The sequence below is a fragment of the Syngnathoides biaculeatus genome, chromosome 16 (genome assembly GCF_019802595.1).
Source record: "Syngnathoides biaculeatus isolate LvHL_M chromosome 16, ASM1980259v1, whole genome shotgun sequence".
In the NCBI taxonomy this organism is placed as follows: Eukaryota; Metazoa; Chordata; class Actinopteri; order Syngnathiformes; family Syngnathidae; genus Syngnathoides; species Syngnathoides biaculeatus.
In genome coordinates, this window is record NC_084655.1 from 3,333,894 (window position 1) to 3,348,676 (window position 14,783).

A 14,783-nucleotide genomic window follows, 5' to 3' on the forward strand; every position below is an offset into this window, starting at 1 on the left:
AGCGAGAGTGTGAGTATATTGATAGAAGAGTGCTGAGGATGCAGCTGCCAGGCAAAAGACCGACAGGAAGACCAAAAAAAAGTTTGGTGGATGTTGTGAGGGAGGACATGAAGACTCTGGGTGTTGGTGAGGAAGATGCACGAGATGGGCTATGATAGAGAGAGATAGATTAGCGGCTATGCCCCACAAGTAGGATGTGACCTTGAGTTGAAAGAGAAATTCTGGAAGAAACTAGACGAAGTAGTCCTGAGCATCCCAGAGAGAGAGAGAGAGTCGTGATTGGTGCAGATTGTAATGGAGATGTTGGTGAAGGAAAGGGGCGATGAAGAAGTGATGGGTAAATAAGGGATCCAGCAAAGGAACTTTGAGCGTCAGATGGTGGTGGACTTCGCAAAAAGGATGGAATTGGCAGTGGTGAACACTTTTTTCCAGAAGAGACAGGAACATAGTGTGACCTACAAGAGCGGAGGTAGAAGCACGCAGGTGGATTATATTTTGTGCAGACGATGTAATCTGAAGGAAGTTACTGGTTGTAAGGTAGTGGTGGGGGAGAGTGTAGCTCGACAGCATGGGATGGTGGTGTGTAGGATGATTCTGGTTGCGGGTAGGAATATTAAGAAGACAAAGGTAGAGCAGAGAATCATGTGGTGGAAGTTGAGAAAGTAAGAATGTTGTGTGGCCTTTCGGAAAGAGATGAGACAGGCTCTGGATGGACAGGAAGAGTTCCTGGAAGATTGGAATACTACTGCCAATGTACTCAGAGAGGCAGGCAGAAGAGTAATTGGTGTGCCTTCTGGTTGGGAAGGGGAGAAGGAGACTTGGTGCTGGAACCCCAAAATACAGGACGTCATCCAAGGAAAGAGATTAGCGAAGAAGAAATGGGACATGAAGAGGACTAAGAAGATACAGAAGGAATACATTGAGATGCGACGTAGGGCAAAGGTAGAGGTGTCGAAGGCTAAACAAGAGGCATATGATGACATGAACACCAGGTTTTATTTGAGAGGAGAAAAGGATCTCTACAGGTTGGCCAGACAGAGGGATAGAGATGGGGAGGATGTGCAGCAGGTAAAGGTGATTAAGGATAGAGATGGAAATGTGTTGAGTGGTGCCATTACTCTTCTAAATAGATGTAAAGAATACTAGCGGGAGAGAAGATGGCAGAAGAATGAAGGAAAAGTGTGCTCGTCCCCATTTATAAGAACAAAGGCAATGTTCAGAACTGTGGGAGCTACAGGGGAATAAAGATGATGAGCCACACAATGAATGGGAAAGAGTAGTGGAGGCTATACTCGGGACAGAAGTATCTGCGAGCAACAGTATTGTTTCATGCCTAGAAAGAGCACCACAGATGCATTATTTGCTTGAGGATGCTCGTGAAAAAGACTGGAATCTCCCTGGACCTTGATATTCGCAGATGAAAGCAGGGAGCAGGCGGAGGAACAATTAGAAAGATGGAGTTACACACTCGAAAGGAGAGGAATGAAGATTAGCCGAAGTAAAACAGAATATATGTGCATGAATGTGAGGGGCGGATGAGGTAGAGTGAAGCTCCAGGGAGAAGAGATAGCAAGGGTGGAAGACTTCAAACACTTGGTCAACAATCCAGAGATATGGAGAGTCTGCTAAAGAAGCGAAGAAACCGGTCCAAGCGGGGTTTGAACAGTTGGCGGTATGTGTCTGGTGTTCTATGTGACAGAAGAGTCTCCGCTAGGATGACGGGCAAAGTTTATAAAACAATGGTGAAGCCCGCCATGATGTACGGATTAGAGGCACTGAAGAAACAACAGGAAGCAGAACTGGAGGTAGCTGAAATAAAGATGCTGAGGTTCTCATATGGAGTGAAGAGGTTGGATAGGTTTAGAAATCAGCTCATTCGAGGGACAGCCAAAGTTGGATGTTTTGTAGACAAGGTTAGAGACAACAGACTCAGATGGTTTGGATGTGTTCAGAGGCGAGAGAGTGAGTATACTGGTAGAAGGGTGCTTAGGATGGAGCTGCCAGGCAAAAAAGTGAGAGGAAGACCAAAGAAAAGGTTGGTGCACGGTTATGTTGACCTGGGACCCGACTGAAGCTGAAGGGTCCCGAACCCACACGGGGTGGTGCTAAGACAAACTACTGCTCACTTCGAGTCAAATAATCACTCATACTCGAGACAATGAATGCTCATAGTCTGAGCGGACACGTTTACGTGTTCTTCTCAATATTATTTTTTTGTTTTTTTTCTAGTATTTTCTTTGCCATGGACCCAAAGAAAGACTGCATTGTTCCCAGCAGCGAAGGAAAGTTGAACGAACCATAGTGGATCTACTTGAGTTTCGGAAATGTGGTGTGTTTGTTACGGCGCTTGCTAGCTAGCATCATATGGCTTAGTCGACTATTTCAACTATCCGAAAGAATAAAAATATAAAAAAAGCAGCTAGTGTTTCCAAACGAGTTACTAGAATTACAAAGCAAATGCCGCAGATAAGAGAAGAAATTGAGAAGCTACTGGAGAATTACACCATCAAATCATGAAGGAGTGACTTTGACATTTCCTCCTTTCTGCTCAAGCCATCACCCCCCCACCAAAAAAGGTAAATGAGATGCATGTAAGCTGCTTTATGTTTATGCATTTTTTTATTGATTAAATGCAGTACATGTACATGTTTTTACATAAATGGAAATTAAAATAGAAATTTGGGAACAGATTAAACTCATTTAGATTAGTTCCGATAGAAAAAAAAATGTTTTGGTTGTAGAACAACTTGGACATAGAACATTTCACAAGAACAAATTATGTTTAAACTCCGACATTCCACTATTTTGTAAATTCCACTTGTCCCCCTCTGCAGAAAAAACACCCCACCGATGTATTTCAAACTCGGCAATTATGTCCTCAGTCATGCAAGCGTCTGTCCTTTCCTTCCAAATGTAATAATGGCCTATATAGCACCACAGTTCAATTTTTAGTTTAATCAGACCAGAAATGTCTCCAAAAAGAAAGGCCTTTATCTCTGTGTGTTTGCAAACTGTAATGTTTTTTGTTGTTGTTTCCTTTTGGAGTAATGGCTTCTTTCTGTCAGAATGGCCTTTCAGCCCACGTCGGTACTGTACTCATATCACTGTGGGTAATGACATACACTTACCAGCTTCACGCAGCATCTTCACAGGGTCTTTTGCTATTTTTCTTGTGTTGTACCTTTTGGACCAAAACACAATCTTTGGTAACACAACTAATATCTTTCCCAAGGAGTATGATGGCTAGATGTTTCTATGGTGTTTACATTTGGGCTAAATTATTTGAACAGATGAACAAGGCACTTTCAGGCACCTGGAAATTGCACCCAAGAATGAACCAGATTTGTGCAAGTCTACAAATATCTTCCTTACATTTTGATGGATTTCTTTGATGTTACACAAGAAGCATGGGGTTTTAGGTGTCCCTAGTTCAAATAGATCCGAAGGTGTTTCTCTAATTAACTCAAATTTTGTCAATAATCCAAAGACATGCCATCATCATTTGGGTGTTCCCAAATTGTTTAAAAGCATAGTACTGTTACTACATGTAAACATCTGACAATGATTAAAATAGTTAAAATGTTGAAAAAAAATTCTCATTATTGTGGCATTCACTACGCAGAAATAATCATCCATTCATCCATTCGTTTTCTTAGCCGCTTATCCACAAGAGGGTCACGGGAGAAATAATTCTGGTTATACTAATTGACCTAAACAAGAAATGTTTAGTATGATTTCATGTAAGATGGCGAGGGGGCAAAATCATCTTTTTACATTGGGTATGGAAAGATATTCAGATATTTAACTTGGGTGGTATCCATTTCTTCTGATCAACCTTGAAATGGTTCTACACCTTTGTTGGAGTCCAGCTGTGTTTGATTGTACTAATTGGACTAGATTAGGAAAGCCTCACTCCTGTTGATATAGACCTTACAGCTCATAGTGCATGTGAGTGCAAATGAGAATCATGAGTCCAAAGTAACAGCCTTAAGATCTCAGAGAAGGATCTGACCAAGGTGACAAAAAATAAAATAAATGTTCTGCACTTAAGGTTCCTAAGAGCGCAGTGACTTCGATATTCCTGAAATGTTTGGGATGATCAGAACTGTTCCTACAGTTAGTCATCAGGCCAAGTTGAGCAATTTGGGGAGAGGAGCCCTAACATCACTGTGCCTGAGCTCCAGAAGCCCCAAACACGGTGGACACCAACAGTGAGGGATGCCATCAAGCTGAAGAAGGAGTTCTATCGAGCATCTCTGCCCTGTGGGGCACCCAAGGCAGCTGATAGGTACCACCTGGCCAAGCTGAATGCAGCCTCGGTGGTCACTGAGGGGAAAAACCCGTTTGTGGGAGGAGTTCAGTGAGGCCGTGGAAAACAGCTTCACGACGGCTTCAAGGAAATTCTGGTCCACCGTCCGGTGTCTCAGGAGGGGGAAGCAGTGCACCGCCACACTGTATATTGAGGATTGGGCACAGCTGACCTCAATTGGGGACGTCAGTCGGAGGAGAGAATGCTTCGAAGACCTCCTCAATTCCACCGACACGCTTTTGCAGGAGGGAGACGAGTCTAGGTTCTCTGAGGCGGCCTCTTCTATATCTCTGGGATTGAGGTCACCGGGGTGGTTAAAAAGCTCCCCGGTCGCAGGACTCCTGGGGTGGATGAGATCTGCCCGGATTTCCCAAATGCTCTGGACATTGTGGGACTGTCTTGGTTGACACGCCTCTGTAACATTGCATGGACATCAGGGACAGTAGCTCTGGATTGGCAGACTGGGGTGATGGTCTCCCTTTTCAAGAAGGGGGGCCGGAGGGTGTGTTCCAACTACAGGGGATCACAGTCCTCAGCTTCCTTGGTAAGGTCTAGTCAGTGCTAGAGAGGAGGGTCTGTCGAGAAGTTGAATCTCAGATTCAGGCAGAGCAATGTGGTTTTTGTCCTGGCAGTGAACCAGCTCGACACCCTCGGAGGGCGCACGTGAGTTCGCCCAACCAGTCATGTGTTTTGTGGACTCGGTGAAGGTCTTCGACCGTGTCCCTCATAGAGTCCTGTGGAAGGTTCTTTGGTTAGGGGTACCAAACGCCCTGATACGGACTGTTTGGTCCCTGTATGACTGGTGTCAGAGTTTGGTCCACGTTGCCGCCAATAAGTCAGACTCATTTCAGGTGAAAGTTGGACTCTGCCAGGGCTGCCCTTTGTCACCTATTTTATCCATAACTCTTATGGACAGAATTTCTAGGCGCTGACAAGGGGTAGAGGGTGTCCGGTTTGGTGGCCTCAGTATTACATCTGTACTCTTTGCTGATAATGTCGTTCGATTGGCTTCATCAAGCCGTGATTGCCAATGCTCACTGGAGCAGTTTGCAGCTGAGTGTAAAGCGGCTGGGATGAGAATCAGTACCTCCAAATCTGAGACCATGATCCTCAGTCGGAAAAGGGCGACATGCCCTCTCCAGGTTGGAGATGAGATCCTGCCCCAAGTGGAGGAATTGAAAGTATTGTGGTGCCTGTTCAGGAGTTTGGGGAAGAATGGAGCGAGAGGTAGACAGGCAGATCTGTGCAGTGTCTGCAGTGATGCAGACTTTATATCGGTCCATTGTGGTAAAGAGGGAGTTAAGTCAAAAGGCAAAGCTCTCAATTTACCACTCGATCTATGTTGCTCTACCCACACCAGTGGTCACCAGCTGTGGGTTGTGACCGGAAAAAGATCTACGATACAAGTGACCGAAATGAGTCTCCTCCACAGGGTGTCCGGGTTCTTCTTTAGAGATAGGGTGAGCTCGGTCATCCTGGTGTTGAGCTGGTGCTCCTCCACATTGAGAGGAGCCAGAAAAGGTGGCTCGGGCATCTAATCCGTATGCCTCCGAACGTCTCCCTTGTGAGGTGTTTCGGGCACTTGCCACCAAAAAGAGACCCCAGGGACGACCCAGGACACGCCTGGAGAGATGATGTCACTCGGCTGGCCTGGGAACGCCTGGGATCCCTCCAGAATTGCTGGATGAAGTGGCTGGGGAAAGGGGAGTCAGGGTATCCCTGCTAAAGCTACTGCCTCCGCGAGCCAACCTGGAAAAGCGATATGAGATGGAGGGGGGGGGGACCTAAAAATGGCTGACCACCAACGTTCACCACCCATCCTGACAGAACTGGAGAGGATCTGCAAGGAGCAAAGAACACTTAGAATACTTAGGGCTCTGTGTTTTTTCAGTTTTCCTTATCCAAGAAATCTTCAAAAATGGCAGTTTATTTTTTTTTCTATCAATAGAGGGTCTTGCATGTCCAATAATGTGGGGGGAAAAAATGAACTTAAATGATTTTAGATGGCTGCAATATAACAGTGAAAAATGTAAGGGGTCTGAGTACTTTATGTACCCACTGTTTTGTGTGTGTGTGTGTCAGGTTCTGGTTTCAATTGTGCATCGATGCTGTTAACACAGTTGAGGTGTGGCCCACCAAAACAGTTAGTTTTTCATGAAATGTCCACTACTTAAACACCAACATCTGCATGCTTCCATCTCCAGGTTTTGATGGAAGACCGGCAAACCAATCGACTGAGTGAGTCCCTCAACATTTTCGAGACCATCGTCAACAACAGAGTGTTCAACAACGTCTCCATCATCTTGTTCTTGAACAAGACAGACCTGCTGGAGGAAAAAGTGAACGAGGTATCCATCAGAGACTACTTTTCTGAGTTCTCCGGCGACCCCAAAAGCCTGGCTGACGTGCAGGCCTTCTTGGTGGAGTGTTTCCGTAAAAAGCGGCGAGAGCAGCAGCAGAAGCCCCTGTACCACCACTTTACCACAGCTATCAATACTGAGAACATCCGACTGGTGTTCCGTGACGTTAAGGACACCATCCTGCATGACAACCTCAAGCAGCTGATGCTGCAGTGAGAGGATGAGGAAAAGAAGGGAGGAGGGGAAGAGAGTTGTACGAAAACAGATTTGGGGTTTGAAGGTGCCCATCACCTCATCTCCCCCCACCCCCCATCTTATAGACTACATATTGAAGCCACTACTACTACGACCAACATGACTTCTTACTTGCCTTAATCAGCACATTCACTTTGACTTCTAACAGCTTTCATTGGCCAACATACCTTTCAAACCACTGTAAATGATGGATCCCGACTCACAGATGGCTCTCTTAATTCCTTACTATTCGTCCAAAATCTCACAGTGCTTTACCCAACCATGCTACTTTGAGCACTGTTGAAAGGGAGCAAAATGCCTTGTTTCGATTTTTTGTTGCTATATAGGCTGCCAAAGGGCATCTGGCTCCCTGGTTTTGCATGCATTTCCATGGTCCATTTTCATCTGCTCTCTGATAGCTTTTGATTACATCATAGGGGTTGGGCCTGAGGATTTTTGTTGAACGGAGAAGCGCTCCCCAACCTGACAAACTCAATCACACACACACACACACACACACTCATACATTTCCAATGTCATCTGTAGCTTAGTTTCTAATGTCCTTTTCTTAACTCCCTGTACATTTATACTGTACGTACCTATGCATTTTTTTCATTAAGTTATATTTTATAGGTTTTACACTTTGATTTATAACTGCTGTTAGACTATTTTTATTCACTTGTGTGGGGTGGGGGCACTGTTGAAACAACAGCCACAACCACTTGTGATACTGTCCAGTGCCCATTTTCTGTTTCTCAGGGCGATCAATCTCTTAACAAGATGTTTTTTCTTGCCAAAACATGGCAAATGATACTGGCCTTTACATTTACTTCTTTAATCAAGATAGATTGAAATTGTTTTATATGGCAATCAGCAAGCATGTCTTAGAGAAGAGCATGTCAACGAGATATTGCTTAGTATTATTTTTGGGGGGGACCAATGTGAGAATATAGGCTGCATGGCTGGAAAGCATTGGGCTCACAGTTCTGAGGTCCATGGTTCAATCCCGGCCCCACCTGTGTGGAGTTTGCATGTTCTCCCCATGCCTTCGTGGGTTTTCTCCGGGCACACCGGTTTCCTCTTACAACCCAAAAATGTGCATTCATTGAAGACATAAAAAATTTCCCTTAAGTGTGATTGTGAGTGTGGCTGTTTGTCTCGATGTGCCCTGCGATTGGCTGGCAACCAGTTCTGGGTGTACCCTGCCTCCTCCCCGCTGAGAGCTTGGATAGGCTCCAGCACTCCCGTGACCCTTGTGAGGTTAAGCGGCTCAGAAAATGGATGGATGTGAGAATGTACTCTGTAAAAACTAAAATTCTTAACTAAGATTTTTCATTTATTTCTAGTGAAAACTAATCTGATTACGGTTAATAATTACAGTCAAATCTAATTTGATTGCACTCAAACTCAATTTTATAATGTACAGTGAAGAAAATCAGTATTTGAACACCCTGCTATATTGCAAGTTTGCCCACTTAGAAATCATGGAGGGGTCTGACATTTTCATTGTAGGGGCATGTCCACTGTGAGAGAGCTAATCTAAAAAGAAAAATCCAGAAATCACAATGTATGTATTTTTAGCGATTTTAATTTGTGTGATAGAGCTGCAAAAAAGTATTTGAACACCTGAGGAAACCAATGATAATATTTGGTACTGTAGCCGTTGTTTTCAATTACAGAGGTTAAATGTTTTCTGTAGTTCTTCACCAGGTTTGCACACACTGCAGGAGGGATTTTGGCCCACTCCTCCACACAGATCTACTCTAGATCAGACAGTTTTCTGGGCCATCGGTGAGAAACACAGAGTTTCAGCTCCTTCCAAAGATTTTGTATTGGGATTAGGTCTGGAGACTGGCTAGGCCACGCCAGAACCTTGATATGCTTTTTGTGGAGCCACTCCTTGGTTTTCCTGGCTATGTGCTCCGGGTCATTGTCATGTTGAAAGACCCAGCCATGACCCATCTTCAATGCTCTGACTGAGGGAAAGAGGTTGTTCCCAAAATCTCACAATACATGGCCGTGGTCATCCTCTCCTTAATACAGCACAACCATCTTCTCCCATGTGTAGGAAAACACCCCCAAAGCATGCTTCTACCACCCCCATGCTTCACTGTAGGGATGGTGTTTTTGGGATGGAACTCATCATTTGTCTTCCTCCAAACACGGTTAGTGGAATTATGACCAAAAAGTTCAATTTTGGTCTCATCTGACCACAAAACCTTCTCCCATGACCCCTCTGTATCATCCAAATGTTCATTGGCAAACGTAAGACGGGCATTGACATGTGCTGGTTTTATACAGGGAACCTTCCATGCCATGCATGATTTCAAACCATGATGTCTTACCAACAGTCACCTTGGAAACGGTGGTCCCAGCTCTTTTCAGGTCATTGACCAAGTCCTGTCGGTAAGTCCTGGGCTAATTCCTCACCTTTGTAAGGATCACTGAGACGCCATGAGGTGATATCTTGCATGGAGCTCCACTCCGATTGAGATTGTTGATCATGATGATGTTGATTATCAATCATGATCATCGATCATGTTTAGCTTCTTCAATTTTCTACTGATTGCTCCAACAGTGGACCTTTTTTCACCAAGCTGCTTGGCAATTTCTCCGTCGCCCTTTCCAGCCGTGTGAAGTTGTACAATTTGTCTCTGCTGTCTTTGGACAGCTCTTTGGTCTTGGCCATGTTACAAGTTTGAGTCTTACTGATTTTATGGAGTGAACAGGTGTCTTTATGCAGCTAACAACCTCACAGAGGTGCATCTGATTCAGGATAATACATGCAGTGGAGGTGGACTTTTAAAGGCGGACTAACAGGTCTTTGAGGGTCAGAATTCTTTTTGATAGGTGTTCAAATACTTCAGTTTTTTCAGTTGTATCACACAAATAAATAGTTAAAAAAATCATACATTTTGATTTCTGGATTTTTCTTTTTAGATTATCTCTCTCACAGTGGATATGCACCTATGGTGAAAATTTCAAGAGTCCTCCATGATTTCTAAGTGAGAACACTTGCAACATGCAACTTGCAATACTTGTTTTCTTCACTGTCGAGTACTTTCACTGTCAAGTTAATTTTTGCTTGCAGAGTGGAAAAAATGGAATGGCATTTTTTTTTCCTTACTTTACCCAACAAGTAATTTTTTTTTTTTTAATTGTAATCAGATCAGTCTTACTTACAAACAGGCAAATATTCTTGGTAATCTCTTGAGTTTTTTAAGTGTAAGGACCAGCAACCTCCTTTTATGGGTTCTCTACACTCTATGACGGTAAACAGCTTTTTTTCCCGTCTTCTTCTCTGGCTTTAAAGTAGTGAAGAGGAAGGAAAAGCTTCGATCTGGGACCAAGGTGACCTCGTATGAATATAAAGTATCCACATTAAATTTTAACACAAGGAAATCTTCAATGTATCACTTTGTAATACTTTGGGACTGCCAAAATCAAACAATCCATTCGGTACACTGGTTGACTTCTAATTTGTTTGAATTATCAAAAATATTTATTGATTAAATTTGATGTACCATCCAGCCCCCACCATCATAAAACCACACATTCGAAATATTGTACAAGCAGCAAAAAGAAAAAAAAAAAGACCTGTGAATCACTTTTGCGGCCCGTACAGTACTGCTATGTAGTAATGCCTGTTGCATCATCAATACCACACTTTCCCTCATTGCCATCACTGGTACACTTTTGCAGTGGCATCACAGAAAACCCAAACCAGAATTTGTCATTCCTTACGTGACGATTTTCCAAAGCATTTCGGTAGATTTTGAAATTTGGAGGTTCCACTGCGGTTAGTTCAGGCTATGAGTATTAACTGATGTTTGTAAACATACTGTATATGTACAAGATGCCACTTGATTGTATTGGTACTGAGTTAAGGTCACGTAATGTTGTTTAAAAAAAAAAAAACTTAAATGGCGTCTAATTCTAAAAGGGTTAGCATTTGTTTTTTGTCTTATATGTTGCAAACAAAGGCTTAAAGCCAGGATATATGTTACAAACAAGTGTCTTATCTGTTTGATAATGAATCTTTTTCTTGTGTTTCTAAATGCCCATGCAGCCATCCACATTGTAAATGTTTTTTTCTGTCATGTCTTAACAAACGTTGGCAACTGAAGGTTAAGTTTTTAGGTGCCACTTCATGATGATGAATCATTAAACAGGAGCTCCAAGTAATATTTCAATGTTAATTCCCATTTTTTGATCCTTCACTGTGATCAGAGACTCAACTGATTTTACTGTTGAAAGTTGTATCATCCCACTTCGTTTTTTTTTTAAGATGTATTGCACATCTACACGTCACCAAATGTGGCTGCAAGTTGTCAAGAAATTATTTTTTTTACAAGTTATTTTGTCTACAATTCAGGGATCCACTTGTCCATTCCATTTGTTCAATTGAGCAGTTTTCAATTTTTTTATTTTTAACTATGCAGGTTAGTTTAAGTACAAAATCATGTTGATTCCAACAAGAGGTTCCATGAGCAAAAACAAACCAAAAAACAAACAAACAAGGCAAGTAGTGTTAAATTTAAAAGTCACTGTTGGGAGGCCAGAAAATAAGCAACTGCCCAGATGTCTAAAAAGCCAGATATATACAAGTAGTTTATTTGTATTGCTCTTTAGTTCTGTCAGTTTTTATTGGAATGTTATCAGGATTTGAAATGAAATGTAAACTCCCACACATTTTTATTTCTTTCAATTAAGTAACTACTTTAAAACAAGTACAGTAATAAAAACTAAGAAAGTCCATTTAACTAAGTTTCCTTGATTGATTGTTGGGAAAATTGACTGACTGTTGACAAAATTGACTGCGTGCCAATATCACAGCATTTATTACTTTTGATACATAAAATTTGTATTAACACAATTACAGACTTTTATTTTGCAGTGTCTGTTATGATTGGTCAATGTGTCAGGCCGCCGCAGTACGTAGCACCAACTACTGGTGAGGAGGACTTCATTGTTATATATATGAACTGTTAGTGTAAACTGTGGCAAACAAATATGAGAGTTCATCTGTGGCGACCCATCACAGGACAAGCCGAAAGAAACTTACTTACTGGTGTCGATAGCTGATAACGGTGGCCTCCGCTAGTACCCAATACCTCGAAATAGGGCCGCTTTTGGCCCGACACCAACAGCCGGTAGCTGTACTTGCTTTTTTCTACCCACAAAACAGTTTTTGTTAATATTGAAGAATAATTAGGCACGGGGAGAATCAATCAGAAATTGACTAATGGTTATTTAAAAACATTTATATGGAATAAAAAAATCTGAATGTTATGAACTCCTACACTGCAAAAATCTTACCAGGCGAATTTAGTTTACTTCGAGTGAAAACCTCTTAGTGTACTTCTAACTTTTTAAAAAGTTTCAGCAATACAAAAATACGTTTTTATTTTAAGTTTATCAAGTCATCTTGTACTATTGGAAGCTTTTTTTGTTTATTTAGGGATAAAATGTCTTCAGTCAAAAAAATCTGCCAATGAAATTCGTATTGTCTTAAGATTATTACCATAATTTATTGTATTGTGCCAATTAAATTAGTATGCCTTGACCTAATCGGATCATGTATTTTTACCAAGATAAAAAAAGTCAAACCTAAAAAAAGTGCAGTAAGATAACTTTATCTGGTTACACTGGTATTTTTGCTGTTTTGATGCCAGTGTGCTGCTTGGGAGTTGTTTGTGGAATCAATGGGTAACGTTACGGTGTGGTCTAACAACATTGTAGTCTCAATCAACAGTGCTACTGATTGGATTCCATCAGAAAATAATTAATCACTACTTGTTTCTTAGTTTACCTTCTCCCTACAAAAACTGTGATGGCAGAACACATTTTTGCTCTGATTCAGCCGTATGTATTCAGATTTCTTTGGTTTCCTTATAAAACTTTGAACCAAATTTCCTGAACATGACATCTGTTTGGTTATAAAATGTATTTACGACAGTTTTCGTTTTTGTTTTTTTTTGACCCCCCCCCCCTCTGCATCGACTTTTCACTTGGCTGTGTCCCAACAACTAGTTGTAGTTCTAACAGTACAGTGTGTTTATGCCCTAGTCGTAGCTGAGCTGTAATAGGAATTGGAAAGCTGCAAGATGGTCTTTACTTGAAGCACATTGAAACCTCGTATGGCCTCTAAACCACCACAGTAAAGACTAAAAGTCCATCACTTGTCCACCAAGTAGCCATCAGACCAGGTGGATGCCAGAGAAGTAAACATTCCACATTTCTCATGGAGACTTGATACATCACTTGTTCCAAATCTATGTTCAGAGTCTGTTGTGATGCCTGTAACATTATGAGGCCGATGTTCACTTGTAATTCCGGATGAAGTTGAAGATTCTGGTCTGTGTTTTGATTGTGTCAAATCTGAGTACTGGTAGTTTATGGCATTATCGACAAAGATGTTATTTACACAAAACCCTCATGTCAGCACAAATTTGAATTTTCATAAAGCTTTTGTACTATATCATATATGAAATAATTGTAATACATTTCTCCTCCTGGCAGACTATTTTCGCAAAGCTTTCATTGTACAGTGTTAACTTATGTCTCACCATTTTGCTCCTTAATAAACCACATTGTTTTTATTATTTCTCATCACGCCCCTCATTGCTATTGCTAATATAAAGTGTGACAGCACAGGCGTTTTCATTAGCATTAAAGGGCCACTGTCATGAAATGCACGATTTTTAGTATGTTATTAATGGAAAAAAACAGCAGCCGACATGGACCCAGCGTTTTTTCACCACAAAACATGATTTTGACGTATACAGCTTTTTGTAACTCCCGCCATGAAAATCCTCTCGAGGGATTTGTTTTCGAGAAGAAGCAGGAAGTGACATACTTGGCAGGACCGCCCTCAAGTGGACTCGTTTGTTTCTTTTAGTTATACCTCCGGGAAGGTAGCTCGTTGTTCCTTCGTGTTAGCCAAAATGCCGGCTCGTTGCATTGCTGGACATTGTTTGAACACTTGGGAGGATGGATTTACCATTCATAAGTTTACAAGAGACCCGGTTCGTCGTGAAAAATGGATTGCACGGGTGGAATGGACGACAGTTTCGTGGGTTCCAAATGACAGGTAGGTGTGTATACAGCTACTAAAAAAAAAATAATTGTGTGGGGTGGACCACGTAATCGGTCTCTCATAACGTAACAAAAGATCTGCGTACGTATGACACGTGTGCTAAATGTGTCTGTGTGCGTCAGACGGTGTCGGGCTCGCCGGCGAAGGCTGTGCGTCGGGCTCGCAGACGGCGGCGTCTCTGAAGAAAGCTGCCGACAATGCCGGGTACGACGACAACGCCGTAAAGCGCCCTAGCTCGACAATGTTGTTCATCATGGATGGCGGCGGCTATGAACAACGCCGTAAAGTGGCTCGACTCTGCGCCCAAAATAAACCACCCTAAGCCTTGTCGGCCGGGCCGCGATGGCTCATCTCCGCCGCGGAAGTGGATCGGACGGGGAGGCGGTTTGGCCGTGATCATATATCATCTGAATATGGCTCAAAACAATAGGGTAATATTGCGTGTATAGTGTGATGTTTTCTTCGAAAAGAGCTTCCGTGTCAGAAGGGGCGTGTTTGTCTCCCATAGTAGGGTCCACCGCGTTTTCAATGGCGAATTCAATGACATCATGGACAGGGGATGCAGCCAATATGGCGACCACTTGGATGTCGTCGAAAGACACTTATGCAACTTTGTGGATGGATGACGCGCTCTCCGCTCATATTTATTTTTTTGTGCAGACATTGAAGTGAATAATGTTATGTATTTTTCATTATAATATCTATTTTAGAATATTTATAGGGATGACACTTAACTCACGATATATTGTAGTGAGTATATACAGTTGAGCAATTGGTCACT

General features: G+C 42.3%; 1 protein-coding gene across 2 annotated transcripts in view; it reads left to right on the forward strand.

Annotated features, from left to right (window-relative positions):
* gna13b (guanine nucleotide binding protein (G protein), alpha 13b) overlaps positions 1 to 13,505 on the forward strand; it is a 60,472-nt gene extending 46,967 nt beyond the window's left edge. Inside the window, exons 5-6 of one of the 2 annotated variants that reach the window (XM_061847469.1) lie at positions 6,514 to 6,547; positions 6,632 to 13,505. In XM_061847469.1, the coding sequence (XP_061703453.1) occupies positions 6,514 to 6,547; positions 6,632 to 6,885 (288 nt within the window). In that variant the 3' untranslated portion in view covers positions 6,886 to 13,505. Of the gene's footprint in view, positions 1 to 6,513 lie in introns of both variants that reach the window. The other variant, XM_061847468.1, reaches the window with a different exon arrangement.
* The last annotated feature ends 1,278 nt before the right edge of the window (positions 13,506 to 14,783 follow it).